Source organism: Drosophila santomea, chromosome 3R (genome assembly GCF_016746245.2).
Source record: "Drosophila santomea strain STO CAGO 1482 chromosome 3R, Prin_Dsan_1.1, whole genome shotgun sequence".
Taxonomy (NCBI): domain Eukaryota; kingdom Metazoa; phylum Arthropoda; class Insecta; order Diptera; family Drosophilidae; genus Drosophila; species Drosophila santomea.
This window is the reverse complement of record NC_053019.2, coordinates 6,039,455-6,055,281: the sequence shown is the minus strand read 5'-3', so window position 1 is coordinate 6,055,281 and position 15,827 is coordinate 6,039,455. Positions and strand designations below refer to the sequence as shown.

At 41.7% G+C, this 15,827-nt stretch overlaps 1 protein-coding gene across 2 annotated transcripts in view; it reads left to right on the top strand.

Annotated features, from left to right (window-relative positions):
* LOC120454000 overlaps window positions 1–15,329 on the top strand; it is a 31,005-nt gene extending 15,676 nt beyond the window's left edge. For both annotated transcript variants that reach the window (XM_039638968.2, XM_039638969.2), the window contains exons 5-15: window positions 9,477–9,590; window positions 9,681–9,818; window positions 9,939–10,076; window positions 10,162–10,250; window positions 10,583–10,710; window positions 10,795–10,914; window positions 10,986–11,131; window positions 11,203–11,377; window positions 11,441–11,760; window positions 12,168–12,365; window positions 12,429–15,329. In XM_039638968.2, coding sequence (XP_039494902.1) covers window positions 9,477–9,590; window positions 9,681–9,818; window positions 9,939–10,076; window positions 10,162–10,250; window positions 10,583–10,710; window positions 10,795–10,914; window positions 10,986–11,131; window positions 11,203–11,377; window positions 11,441–11,760; window positions 12,168–12,365; window positions 12,429–12,532 — 1,670 coding nt within the window. In that variant the 3' untranslated portion in view covers window positions 12,533–15,329. The remainder of the gene's footprint in view (window positions 1–9,476; window positions 9,591–9,680; window positions 9,819–9,938; window positions 10,077–10,161; window positions 10,251–10,582; window positions 10,711–10,794; window positions 10,915–10,985; window positions 11,132–11,202; window positions 11,378–11,440; window positions 11,761–12,167; window positions 12,366–12,428) is intronic.
* The last annotated feature ends 498 nt before the right edge of the window (window positions 15,330–15,827 follow it).

Here is a 15,827-nt window from a genome sequence, read left to right as displayed (position 1 = left end):
TCATGGCAAGGGTCCTCTCTCTACCTCTCTCTCTGTAAATCTCGAACTCACCTCACTTTAATCAAGCAATCAATCAACAACGAATAACCACTCAATGTATCAATCAACAAGAAGTACATATCTAACCACAAAAATATATATATAACCACCTAGAAAACCGATAACAAAACCAAAATCAATTGTATATTTTCCTCAGCATACACACGTTGCAATTTATCCCGAAAGCTACCACTATAAATATTAACCAATACCCAATGTTAGTGTCAATCCAATTGAGCTACTTAGTTGCGATTTGCAAGCGTATTAGCGGATTAGCAGATTAACCCCTCCCAACAGAGCAACCAATTAAAGCCAAACTGAAACTGAAACTGAATCCGAAGCAGAACCAGAACCAGAACCAGAACCCGAAGCCGAGACCCAAGACAACGACTAGGCTTACTCTACTTCACTCAGTAGATTCAAAATACGAAAACTACCTAGACAAAAGAAAGCAGTGCGGCAGTATTGAATCCAATTGAATCGGAACCAAAAGGCAGAACCCCATTCGAATCAAAAGCAGGGAAAAAGCAAAGCAGGAAACTATAACCAGTTTTAGTTAAGAACCTTTGTTTCTCTCTTTTCCGTTCAGTTTATATTTTCGGTTTGTGCTCTTTTAGTTCCAACTTACTGTAAATAATTCCCAAATACAAGCGAAAAAATGTTGTAAATATATAAAAGTAAAAACAAAAACGAAACATGAGTCTGAAAAATGAACTTGTTTGTTCCATAACCATTTTTTATTACCAAACATATACCTAAATATATACCCATATATATTTGCAAACTCTATTCAATATTTATATGATATGTATATTTTTCTTACTTCAACATTTCAAACCACTCCAATAACAGATCTCTCGAAAACCTAAGCCAAAAATAAAACCAAAACCAAAACCAAAACTAAAACCCAAGCCAAAACTACAACTACAAATCAATTTGGAGCAATTCAAAGTTAAAACACGTGTGCAAGAGAGTGTGCCGTGCCAGTGTGTATTTGATTCAAATATCGAGAGATGAATAATAACAAGCTGAGGTGTGCACACACACGAGAAATTTGATTGGATTTTGGTTTTGAAAATTGCATATTTAAAGTTTTGTACATTTTTACCAGCCGCAGCTAAGTTTTTGTACAGTTCGTTCTGTATAGTTCTGTATAGCAAACAAAGCAATCCGAACCCCAAATGAGCACCCACACATCTGTATTTACAAAACAAAGTTGTATTTAGTTGCGACCCAGAGATGCGACTCATCTACTCATCTGTAAATAAATCTCACCTCCAATCATGACAAAGACCCAAGACCAGCACACCGGACACGAATACGAACACGAATACGACGATCCTACAGAACCAATACGGAGTATTGAAGTCTTGAACCAGTTTCCCAAAAACAAACTCATTCAATTCTCTGACGGTTGAGCGTATTGAATTTCCAATAAGTTCCAGTACTTTGGCGAGCTGTCGAAGAATTATTGCCTAAGTTTATTTATCCTATTTTTTTCGCTTTATCTGGCATCACATTCACAACCCACTTACTTAACTTTACTCGCCCGCCCATGATTTATTTATAGGTCTAAAATGGAAATTGGAAACTTGACACCGAGTGTCAAAGTATTTTCACTTCATTCCGACGGGATTCGGAGTACTCGCAGCAATTACCCATGCCAAAAGTATTCATCTGAATACTTCCATCCATCCATCCATCCGACCAGCTGCAAACATTTTATTCGCATCCATAACTCGTTGTTAGTTGCTGTAATTCCCTTGGTTCTTAACCAGGTAGCGAGTTCTAGTGCACCTAATTACCGGGGAAAATAGAAAATAGAGAGGGCATAAAAGTATCTCATTGGCGCATAATGCAGGTTGCACCGCCGCCGCTCGACCTTCTTACATGCTCACTTAACCTCTCCCTTAGCCGGATTCAGATGCAGATTCAAACTCAAAACGAGATTCAGCTCCAGATCCAGATCCGTCATGGCAACGCCGCAATCCACCCGGACACGCATAGAAATGTAAATTCATTATTTATTATTTGTTTGCCTCAATAGAAATCAAATTAGTTTAAGTGGCGAGCTCTTGGCCCAGAGCAGAGCGCAGTCAGACAGTTGGCTTCGCATTTGAAAAACGCCCACCCAGCGCCACGCCCATCGCCACCCCCCACATTTTGATATTTTCCACTTGATATTTCCGAGCTGGAGCTCCAGTAGTCCGACTGAATGACTGTCTGACTGTTTGACTGCCTGACTGGCAGTCTTGGCTGCCTGCCTTCCTTTTTTCCTTGATTTGATTTTGTTTAAATATTAAACGAGAGTTTTAGGTCTCATTTATAATTCAGGGGATCCCACCGCCCGCCCGCCACCCGTCCACCCGATTGAGGGGGCGGGGTCAAGTTGGTTTTGATTAGCAGACCGTAAAACAATGGTATCAATAGTACAATGGAATTGCGTGCGTGTGTGCCTGTGTGCTGTGCTTTATTAAATCATTATTTGTTTAGATTGTCACACAAGCGCGCACACAAACACGAGATTAAATTTCAGCTTTGGATAAAAGAGCAAGCCCTTCGGCAAACTGAGTACTGAGTACGGAAAACTGAAAACTTAAAACTGAAAACACTGCAAGGACTCATCCTCATGCATTTTGCTGGTTTAAGGCCTTTAAATTGAGACTTTCAGCAACGGCATAATAAAGTTGCTTTCAATTACGACAGTTTCAGTCATTTTTATGGCACACACAGGGAAACAATGTATCTGCATCTGGCTTGGCAGACTGTAATTGGGCTTAGACAGTCGACAGTTTCAATTACTGAAAACTTGTACATACGGGATTAGGAGGGAAAAGCCTTGTTAATTGCTATAAGGCTAATGTAGTGTCGTTTTCACTCGTGTCGGGCATCAAAGGATATGGAAGCTATTCCCACTCCCACGCACACACCGGCGAATCTACACTCTCGGTCCAAATAATAGCTTCACATAGTGCTTTGTCTGGGGAGGTGTTTGCATTAAATGTTGAAGACTAAAGCTATACTAGCTAAGCTTAAATTATTTAATCACTTGAAGTGTCTTTCATTTAAATATCAATTGAATATACTCATAGATTGCCGTCCCAGAAGAAAAACTAACATAATTAAATACAAATCCATGTCAAGGCGGTGGCCCTATTATTTCGACCGTGGGTGTGCCAGAGAGGCAAAGTGCGTGTAAGCGAGCTGCCAATCAAATGAACAAGTCTGCTGCCCGACTCCTGAATCCTTCGATTCATTGGCATCAATGATAATCCAATGCGAGCCATCAAAAGCAATTGCATACTTCGGGGCGTTTGCTAACTGCCATTTAAATTGCATTTTCGAGTACAAACTACACACGATAGTACGAGTATCACTAGCCACTCGACCCGCACGCCCCTGCAACCCCCTGCAACCCGCCACCCAATCTTCCCCAATCTTCACTGCCCCCCTTAATTATGTTTACCGCTTTTTTGCGAGCGCTTTTAGTCAGACATTTTGTGTAGCCGGTGACGAGCTGCCAGGCAGCATTTGCATACCAATTTCCCACCCAGCCACCTGCCTCTTTTTCCAATTCCACCTGCACTCTAGCTGCCTCCTCCTCCACTCCGCCTGCAAAAAGCGGAAAAACCCTGGGAATAAAAAATGAAGCCTAGGCCGGGGTGATGGGCACTCAATGAAGGCCAGGCCGCAGCGTTTTAATTGCAGCACAGAAGCGTAGGCGGATATGAAAATAATTAAAATAATTAAGCAAAACTACGGCATCCGAGCACTCGGCGCTGTGAGGAGGTGGCCCTCTACTTGAGTTTTCGTTTTCACATTTTTTCCGCCAAAATATTCAACAATCATCTCTTTTCGCCGCATCCGCCGCCAGTTTCTTTTGGGCGTTTTATTATGAGTTTATCTTTTTGGGCGTTCAGCGTTCAGCGCACACTCGCATTCCTCGGGCCCTCATAATTTGTATTATGTTATTTGGTGTTACAACATAACAGGACATGCTTTCGCCAATTTCGGTGCAAGAATATTTAAATTTAATCAAATGTCGGTAAAAATGTTTGCCATGCCTTTTGTGCCCGCTTCGACAAAAGTAAAAAAGCAAACGTGGGGAGGCAAAGCCATCAACAATAACACGCACACGTAACAGGGCATTGCCATTCCATTTGGGGGTGGATGTGTGTGCAAGTGGGTGTGTGGGTGTGCGTGTGGGTGGGGATTTTCACCTGGACGTTAACTGGGTAATTTGTTAGTGTGGCCAGGAGGAGCAGGCAACCCAACTCAACCCCGATCCTAGTCCGACACCGAGTTTTATTTTATTTTATTTTATATAGTTTTTGGCATTTTCATGTGCCCACTTTTCCTTCGTGTTCCGCCTTTTTTCTGGGGCCCTGCGTGAGTTGGTACAGTTTTCGCCACATATATACATATGTATGTATGTATATATACATATAAAGCGCGAATACCGAATACCGAGCATAAAAACTTATTTACCTAGGGACACCCGGGAACAGAGCCGGATTCCGGATTCCGATTCCGGGGCGATTCAGTGGCGTCAGGCGCCCGGGGTGTCAACCAATTTCGAGTGTTTTCCCCGGGTCCTGGCCCCCAACATGAAAGGGGGAGTGGGGGAAAAAGAAAATCTCTCAACGCTCCTGGCCAAACACACACCGTGTTGCCAATTGTTGTTTTTGTCTGTTCCCGGCATGGACACACACACACTGCCATGACCCACACATGCGTATATATTCACATTGCCATTTTCATTTCAATTCATTTCATTTATTTATGCAATATTTTATGTGCTCATTCATTTTTGCCCGTTTCGCTGTCGTCGGTGTGCCCGATTGTTCTATTAATTTGTTGTCGCTCCACTCGGGCTCCTCGTGGCCCCCTTACCATCCAGCACTTCCAGCCATCCAGACCATCCTGGTCGGTGCCGCTTTGGCCCGGTTATTTGCCATCCGCCACGGTTCGGTTCCATTGTCAATTTGGTGGATACACGTCTATTTGTACCTAGTATTGTATGCGCATAAAATTCGTGCCATAAACCCCATTCGTCTTAATTTGTATGCCTTGTTTTGTTACTGTTACGGTTACGGCTACGGTTAGGTTCTGTGTTTTGCGTTTTGTTGATACTTATTTATTATTTTTATGCCCGGCTCACTTATCTTTGCGTGTCTAGCCTCCGTGGTCCCTTGCCGAATATTTTAGGAAATTGGGGAGTGTAGAGGAGGGCTGCATACCATAAACTAGCCTCGTGCATTAAAGCCAAATTCGACAGAACTGCAAACAATTAATTCGCGTAGCCACCTAAAACAATCATCATCAGCAGAGGCAGAATTCGAATCGGAATGATAATCTGATTTAGAAGCAGAAGTAGAAGCCGAAGCAGAGGCGATAACCTCACCGCAAACGACAGTCGTAGAAATGTGAATATGAACAATGACAATAACAATAACAATTACACACAACGCTGTAAATAAAGGTCCAAATTCCATATATTCTCTTGTACAGATATTTAATTGTGTTTGTTTGTTGGTACATACATACTTACATACATATTTACTACTGATTGATTTGATTTTCAGTTACTTTTGAGATACTGTTCGTTGTCACCAATTGAGACGCTTTGATTTTGTTTTTTGAATATTATATATAACTCTTTGTATTTGTAAATGATTATGATTATTAATGTTTATATTAATCCACTGCTAACAAAAATCATCATCAACTTTGTACAGTAAAACCATGAGCGAGTTAAAGTGTAACAAAAGAAGATTAACCCAAATCTAGAGCTTCGGCGTGTGACGAAGTTGAAAGTAGGATTTCCAAGATTGGTAGCGGTGCATGAAGAGATGTACATAAACACACTTGTAATATAACTCCATACCTCTAAGTTCACCTATGTTTTCTCTCTAAGCTGATTGTGATCCGAGCGAACGGTTTGTAAATCTCCTTATTATGGCTAATAATGTTTTTGGAAATAATTCTTGCCTTGTTTTTTTTTTAATCTAATCAGATCGAGTCTGCCAAGCTCTTGGAAATCGTACAACCCAAATGCCCATTCCATTTCAAAAGAATGCCTTTCGAATTTCATTTACCGGTTTGTTAAGTTTCCTTCAGTTGTCCGATCCCCAAAATGCACCCGACCGCACCCGAAAAACCCACCACAATCCCTCACAACTCCCGCTTTTGAGTTCTGTTTTCGCTTTAATAAAAAAAAAAGGATTAAAACAGGAAAATTCACTGGTTTCCATAGAGCCTACGAAAGCGAATTCGAGACACATCTGTATAGAAAGTCATGTGCTCATTACTTTACCTACTCTCTCTGTACTTTGTTTTCTAATTCAATTTTGTGGATGTCAACAAGAAAGGATTTCAGCTAAATTTTGTGCTCCTTTGCACATGCCTCTGAGAAAAAATGAGAAGAAGAAAGATAACGAAGCACAGCAAAGTGATATGTATCTAGCCACGAATATACATATATCGAGTACATCTTTGTATGATGATATGATGATGAAATGTTGGGATGGGCTGCCCGGTGACCGCTAGTATAATTGTCTCATTTATCAATTATTGTACTTTCTTCTTACTACATTCTACCTAACCTAACAACCTACTACTACTTTACCTTACTACTACCCTACTACTACTACTACTATTCGTACTACTATTTGCTCTATGGGTTCACCATTCTGTGTTGTTCTTTCCTTTCTGTGTGTCCGTGTTTGTGTCCTTTTCAGTTTGATTCCCAGCTTTGGTTGTTTCGATTTTTTGGTTTCCTCAGTTGCTTTGTTGTTGTTTAATTAGTTTCCATTCAGCTCAGTTCTGTTCTGTTCAGTTCGGTTCAGTTGAGTTCAGTGCAGTCGGTACTCCCTACGTTCTGTACATACATGTGTGTAATTTAATTAATGTAATTTTAACATGAAACTCAACAATTTCTGCTCTCGGTTACTCATAAGTTACAATTGTGTCGTTTGTTCGTTCGTTAGTTCGTTGGTTGGTTCAATCCTTTGTTGTTCCTACTCCTAGCTGTGTGTGTCTCATCTCGTTTATTATTGTTGTTCGTGTTGTGCGTGTGTGTGCGTTAGAATGTTTTTGGGCCACTATACTCTGCTGTATACTGCAATTTAGCCCGGCTATCTAATATATGTAACTCTGACCGCTATACAAAAACAAAAAATCTAAAAAAAAAGACCAAAAATCGTAAAGAGAATACCGAAAACCAACTGCAAAAGTATTATAATTTATTTTACATTTTTTTCTTACGTTTTTCCATGTCTGTGATGTCGTTTTTTGCCTTGTCATGATATACTCCCATATATATGCTACAAACGCTTTTCCGTAGTATTTGACCATTACACGCACACATACACACACACACACACGTACTATACCTCCAAAAAAATGAATATGAATAACATCCGATGCCCACACCCACACCCACTCTCACACACACATAAAACATGACACACGACACTCATACAATGCCACACCCACTCTACACCTTTATTTTGTGCCTTGTATAACTCATAAAGTGTAGTTGCTACTTAATTACAATCATTACTCAAAAACGCCACAAGGCCGGTCCTGAAAACCAGCAAACCTGAAATCCCATCCACCCATCTCTCCAATTCAGTCGATTACACCCGAGTGTATCCTGCATATCCTGGCTTTTTACACCACACATATTACATACATACGTAATTGGTACTTTTTCCATAATTATTTTACTCTATTTGCGACTCTGCGTGTGCCTGTTTTTGAGTTCCTTGCCGTAGCCTGTGTAATGCTAAAGAAACCAACTGAAACATTTCAATTTGCTGAAAGAAAAGTTGAATAAAAACCAAATACGAATACAAAAACCGTTTGTTGTGTGTCTTTTTAGATGTAAACATTTTGTACTGTTGAGAACAATGCCTGAATGTGTTTATGTATATATTATGCCCATATCTGTATCTGTATCTGTATCTGTTGGTGTATACTTACACGAAACGGATTTTAGTTACAATTAACTTTACACCCACAACTCAACAACTCTTACCAGTAAAAAGAAAACGAAAAAAGAGAGGACCCTTTACCACAAGAGCATATATATGCCATACATATATGTGCCACATATATCTCTCGCGTTTGCCATCAAAGAAACCATAAACCACCGATTACCCAATTTATTCATCATGAGTAAATGTTTGTTATTATTATTTAGTTGATTCAAATGTTATGCTTGCTCTAGCAACAACTACCTTATATACGGCCCTACCAGGCACTAACATTATTTTACGACCTGAATTGCCTCTGTTTCCCCGCCCAGCTCCACCTTCCCCTACCCAATTCCAATTCCAATCCCCATCCCAATCTCAATCTCAATCCCAATCCAAAACCCATCCAGATCCCGTGCTTTTGGTTTCAAAGTCGGAAGAACAAGATGAACCAAGTGTGTGTTTTTGCTTTTCGGTTATTTTTTTGAACGTGTCGTGCCCTTCAGTTGAGTTTACAATACAAAAGTTGGGCAGTGCAGTTCCACAGCCCAAGGAAGTTCCACAGCCGCTGAAAATGAAAAACTCTTGTCTTTAAGTTATTTCTGTGAACGTCATAAGTCTTTGGTTTGTTGTTCCTTACCGCCTTTGGTTTGTTTGCCTCTTTCTTTGTTGTCTCCTATATATTTTTGTTGTATTTTTCTGGAACTTACATACTTATCTTACTTATGTATTGTACTTACCGCTGCTTTTTACACATTTCCACAGAAATTGTTGTTGTTTCTCCACTCGGTGTCGCACTGGAAGCTCCAAGCTGGGCGCATGACCGCGGTGGCAAGTTGCCTTTGCCTTTGCCTTTCCAAACAGCCAAAGCAGCTCGCAACTCGCAACGCTCGACTTGCGACATTTTTGCTGATATAGAGCTCCATTTCGTCATTTATTTGCGCAATTTTCTCCCGGACCATCAGCATCAGCGGCCACTTAATTAAACAAATTTCTGTGCAATTTAAATGGCATGCTTGGCGATGGCCCCGCATGAGAAATCCCAACATCCCAACGTCCCAAGAGTCCAACATCCCAACAGCCCAGCAGCAGGGCAGCTTCCAGTGCGGCACTCAACAAAAAGTTGAAAAAAAAACAAAACCAAAAAATAAAAATATATATAAAACATAATTTTCACATCCCTAGCCCTTTGTAGACTTGACTTCCTTTCAACAACCCTGCCCTTACCTTAATGTTTTGCTATTACTTAGTACAGTTTACTACTTACCAACTCTGCTCCCACTAAAAACCTTACTGCTTTCTACTACTAATACTGCTACTACTACCACCACCACTCTATAACTACTACTACTACTATTTTTTCCTACTTCTGTGTGTTCTGTGTTCAACGACCATCTAATTTGCGATTTGCATTAATTGAATTTTTATTTGTGCTTTTAAAATAATCATGTCCCCCAGACTTTTGCAAGGGCCGTGAGACTTTACAGAATCTCTGCGACCAGATTCCGGGCGATGCCCTGCTCTACTCGCTGTTCCGGGAGAGCGCCGAGCCGGTCAAGTGTCCGCTCAAGGGTGAGTAGGCCACCCAAGCCCCGCCAGGAACTTGGGGCACTTCAGGGACTTTGCCAAGGGGGATCTACAACCCTCTACAATCTTTCGCAGGGCCCTTCATCTTCACGTACAATCGCGGGCACGGGGAGTGCAAGTCGCCGGTGTCCAACATTGAGAGCTGCACGGAGGAGAGCCGCCTCCTGTTGAGCTTCCAGGCCTGTCCCGATGTCCAGGGCACCGAGAGTACGGGTAAGAAACGCCTCCTCCGCAGGCGCCAATGACTCATCGCCTTTCTGTGCCTGGCCGGAGCTCAAGACGAACATCCTTCCTTCCTTCTTGCTTCCTTTCTTTTCGGTGGTGCTCCTGCAGTCGAGGAGCTGACTTGCCTGGCAACCTGGAAGGACGGCAACTCACGCTACTTGGTCGGTCTCGTCTCGCACCATCACGCCATTTCGAATGAGGAGCGCTATCGCTGCTTTGTCTACGAGAAAATCTCCTCGCTGATGGGTAAGCGGCTTCCCATCCAGCCCCCGGGCAAACAGGATGAACTTTTGTTTGGGCCCTAATACCCGTACACTTGTACCCTTTGCAGGCGGACCCAGTATGCTCAGCTCCAAGGATGCCGAATATAAGCTGGCCCAATCCGGCGACGCCACTTGCAATGGCTTAGACAGTGCCGAGGTAAGCATTTTCCACACCCCGTCCAGATCTCACTCCCCTCCGAAAGTGCCTCACCCTGTTCTCCTGCCATTTTACTCCAGCTGCACTCGAAAAAAAAACTTACTTGTTCGCATAGTTCTTATAGCCATAGATAGCTTTTAGCATCATTTTTCGCTAAGCGATTCTTTATAAACCAACACCCCTTGATGTATGTTTTTAATTTTGTTCGCGGCCTATTAGGGAGCTAGAAATCTTTCTTTTAACATTGAAATGAGATCATTATAAGCGACACTATTGTTTCGAGTGTTGAAAGACCACGCCCAGTTGCTAATCCAACCAACTGCCGCCCACAGGTTGGCTCACGTATCATGTCGCTGCGAAAACCGCCCATCGCCGAGCGATGCGACTTCCCGGCCTGGTTCAAGGGTCCCCGCCACTGGCATGCCCTCATGGGCAATGCCGTCTACAATTATCATTCCAAGTGAGTAGCAATCAGGCCTGCGGCCAAGTTGTCATCCAAATTCGAAAACGTAACCGAACCCGAACCCGAACATCCACTTTGCAGCGACGGGTCCGTGCACATTATTAAGCCCAACGGCTATATGGAGACACGTGCGCTGTGCGAGCAAATAAATAAACAGACTCCGACCGAAATGATGGCCGTGGTGCACTACACCACCGGGTGGTAAGTGGCCCCAAATTGAAAATACCCAGCCTCCGATTTCAATGTCCACCCCCCCTCTTGTCCGCCGGTAGCCAATCGGGATTCATGTGCATGATGTTCTACCGACGGGACACGTTCGTCATCGAGATACAGACCGGCAAGCCTGCCATTCGCCTGGAGGACGCCTGTGCACCGGATCACTTTGACATCAATAAGATGGCCTACATTACCTTGCTGGGTAAGCTGCACTGACTTGCCTGCCGCCGCCTCTGCGAGCCTTCTCAAACGTTTGCTCATGTCGTTCTTTAGCAAGCAATCCGGACCTGGCCATTTGTCCGATGGAGGGCATCTATTCGCTACGTGGCGCCATCGGACCGCCGTACCTGGCCACGCGCCACAAGCGCAATCACAACGGAAAATCGCATCTGGGCCACGGACATCACCACCACGAGGGCGCTGACTCTGGAAATTTCGGACATAAAGGGTATGTGCTCTGTGTGGCGCCTTGCCACCTCTTCATTTTATTAATCTATTTCGATGGTCACAGACACAGTTCGTTGAGTTTCCGAAACGCGGAGCGCATTGAGCGCGGCTCCTGGCATGCCAATACCCGAGGCCTGCCCGTTCGCAGTCGCCGCAACGCACCCAAGGATCCGCAGGAGCATCTGCAGCAGCAGCAGCAGGAGGCGTTGGTCCTGGAAAAGGTCAACAGCAGCGATACAAGCGTGGGCTTCGTGGCCACGCGGAATCGACGGGATGTTCCCGGTTGTGTGCCCAACTACAATGCCCAGCGGCAGCTTTGGGTGGGCTGTACGGCGGAGAACTTGATAGACGTTAGTCCGCTGTGCAGTGTGGATGGTGAAGAGGGTGAGTAGATGTCACATTGATACGGCAGTAATCTGTATTGACACTTTTTTGATGTAGCATTTGATAAATTCCTTACTGTCACGATTTGGCTAAAGCTTAGTATTTTCATTTTTCACTTAGTGCTGAATATCTTTCAATGATTTTAATTAAGGCCGCTTAATCAGTTCTCTACAATCATTTGATTTGTTTGTAAAGTTTTGGCAGACAGTAAACACATATTTAAGAAGTGAACACTGCTCAAAATCTTACTCCGTGATTTAGGGGCACCGAGATATTTGGAATTATTTACCTGTGGTGTTTCTTCAATATAAGTTTATTGACTGCAGAACTAATTGATTTTACATCATTGCATTAAAGTAATATTAATGATAATAAAATGTAAATCATACCTCCCTGCCTATGTCCAGAGTACTCCTGTCACGGATCCTGGAGCGAGAACAGCACCTTCTACATCATAGCGCGCCACAAGGGTAGCAAGCACGGAGTCTGTTTGACCTATCGACCCACGGAGGGCACAGCTGCCAAGTTGGTAGTGGGCGATGCCTGCTATCGCGGCACACAGAAGCCACCCGATCACCATCTGGAGGCCAACCTGTCAGTTTTGGGTGAGAAATTGTTCGAAATACGTGAAATACAGAAACATAAAGCTTCAAATCTCCAACCCGCAGGTAAATGTGGCGAAACGGGCGCCAGTGCCGCGCAAGCTCACCTGGCCAATTGGCTGCTCCTGGTGGTTACGGCGATGGCGTCATGGCTTCAACTGCACAGCTGAGGGACAACAAGTGGCAGGAACTATAACTAGAAGTACATATGTAGGCACCTAAGCGTGACAAGCCAAAGCGCTACGTATACATCACTAATTCCCCGAAACCAAATCCCATTATGATCGACATGTATACAAGACACATCTAAGACTTATTGTATATTTCGTGTAGCATGTGTAAGGCGAAATCAAACCACTTCGCGCTGGTTTGGCTGTATATAATATATTGTTTTTTCTTTAGTAATGATACACACTTTTGTTTAGTTCTAAGTGCTTAAAATAAACAAGATTTCGATAGTTAAGACACACAGGAGCACACAATATGGAAAATGGTTTGCAATTCAGCCTTAGGTCAGCGCTATTTGGATTAGGCCTAGTAAAACGCGTCTATTACTAAAAGTAGCGCCACTATGAACGCAAGTATGCTGCGAATGCTATTTATTTATAGTACGATTACCCGTTAAGCGTTTAGAACATAAAACCAACCAGAGAAAAGACATCAGAACTATACGAACACAAGCTAAAAGCTTCTTCGTTTCGTTTTTTTAAATCATCTTGTAGTGTGTTGTATGACATGTATTTTTTTATATCATTTCCGAAATGTTTCCTACAACAAAGTACATAAGAGAAACAGGACGAAGGCAGAACATTTTTAACTATACAATATAAATGTGAAAATCCGATTTCGCGATGCTTTCAAAATGTACAAACAAGCAAATGGCCGATGGTTGGCCATTACATGATTATAACGCTGCGTGCAGCTCAGCATTAATACATATGGCATAAATAAATAATATATTTTTATGTACAAAACGCAAAATCGTGCATACATACATACATACGAGTATATATAATGAATAACGTTTTGCATAGGATCGCATTGGTTTCATAATACATAATTAATACCTTGCAAAGTACGCATATATTGTATGATTCATTGTAATAGTTATATATACTGGCAAGCATACGTACATACGTAGGTATGTAAGAAAAAGTGAGAGATTCGAGCAACTTTAATAAGTAGAAGCACACCACTTTCATAATCAATCAACGTACTTTGTAAGATACAAAACAAACAACACAACAACAAAGATGAGCTCACGACTCAACCAAACGAATGAAAGACAGATGGTGTCAGGTCGGTAGCGAAGGATGCTAAAATAATTAGAGTGTTTAAGACAATTAAGCGGTGATATAGGTCTAGAATAAAGAACTGTGTAAATCTCTGATAGAAGCACAAAAGCGGACTGCATTTGCAGAAGAACCGGAAGAAACAGAACAAACAGACAACATCTGCTAGGGTTTGAGCGAGGAATTAATGATGATCAAGTGTATCCAAAGGATTTCAAAAACTAGCATTTTTCTCTCGATGTAGTAAGCAATCATTTTGCGCAAATTCCAAAACGAAAACCTAAGCGAACTAATACGCGAGTATCGAGTAACCATTAAGGAGTAGCCAGGACATAAGCAGAGAGAAGAGACCCCTTCAAGGCAACTAGTCAAAATTTATGAAGCGTAACTTTGAGTTCCATGTAAATATCGAATGTAATGCGAATTGACCCCGGTACGCGGTACGGTGTGTGTATACATATGTAACTAATTCCTAGTTAGCTAAAGACGAAAGGATCGTGGCTAGGGAACCGACAACTTGCCGTGCACTGTGGCGTACGGATGAGTAAGATATGGGTTACTTTCTAAATACTATGTATACATTCAGCAACACTTATATAGAAATACGAAGATAATGAATTACAAACTCGAACAGCAGGCCGACACCTAATAGGAAATACCGAAACGGAACCTGAACCGGAAGCAGGAAGCAGGAAGGCAGAAGAAGCAGCACACCATATCGTTGTGGCCAGACAAATCAGTAGTCGAGTTGAGATGTACAAAAATGTACAATGATGATCGGACGTGGTGGCAGACGCTGTGCTTGAACGTTTTTTTTAAGTGTACCTCTCTTTAAATAGGCATTTCCATTTGTTGTCAGCTTTTAAAACGTACATACGAATACGAGCATATTAAATAATGATAAAAGCATTTTAAAGAACAAAACCGAAGACACATGAATCAAACGAAATATCGAATAATACTTGAAGTCAAGGGAGAGCTTTAAAGCCCATCCTCCATCACCAGGACTCCAACCAGGAAATTCCACTTGGTAGCCGCTTTTCTGCTTTATTTTGCAATTGTTAAACAGAAACACTTTACTGCCCCCTCAACATCCCAACCCTTCCCGTCTTCAAATTCTGAATCGGCTTCAGGATCCAGCCTAAGTTCTCAACTTGTATCATTGTCAGAACCTTAGTGTGTTATTGATGTTCCAAACGGTCTCCACAAATGTATTCGAACGTTTCTAAAAACTGCTACTTAATTAAACGGCAAACCAAACATAAATCCAAACCAAGCAAAAACGTGCAAACATATTTTTGTAAATAGACAAAGCAACGCTTGAATTTTTATCCAGTTTTTGTGTATGGCCTATTGCAGTCGACTTATGTGTGATGGGCGGCCGCTTCAGCTTGTGGGCGTGGCTGCTCCATTTGAGTGTGAACGCTAAGCATTAGAGATAAGTGATTTTTATATTCAATGCGATTTTATAAATCATTTTAATTGTCTATTTTAACGGGTGCAGCAAGCAGAAAGGAAATGAATGTAATTATGCCGTCGGTTTAGTTCATGTGTGTGAAGAAATATGTATGCAATTTTCGTCAATAATTGAATGTTTTGAGTACTGTGTTCTTACCTTGTTTGGATTTGTTTTTTAAGCTAATATAAATACAAATAAAAACTAATTAAAAATAAATATTTATTGTGTTTTAATCTGGGTATGGCCACTTGGCTTTCAAACAGAGGATTTAAAATTTACATGCATTTGAGAAATTTGAGAATGAAACCCTAAACATAAATGTCAGTTAGCCAACTTTTTTTTTTTAACTTTACTTTAATTTAATGTATCTGCTAGAGTATTTTTTTTATAATTCAAAAATGAAACAAAAATTTCTATTGAAGAGCGAAAAATTACAATAACATTTTTATAAGGAAATTTGTGCTATCCAAAAAGGTATAAATAATCCGTCCGCCATTGCTATCATTCGCGAACAGAAATACTATTATTAATTCTATTCAACTATACGAGTATAGTCGATCGAGGAAAGTTTTTCTAAACGCCGTGTCATAAAAAAGGCATACTATCATAGCAGAGTGGCCGGAAATAACCTCTGATTTTAGAAGTCAATTAGCAAAAGCGTAAAACTTTTGTTAATGAGTTTATGTTTAAGACCGAAGACTTTTGAAATAAAGT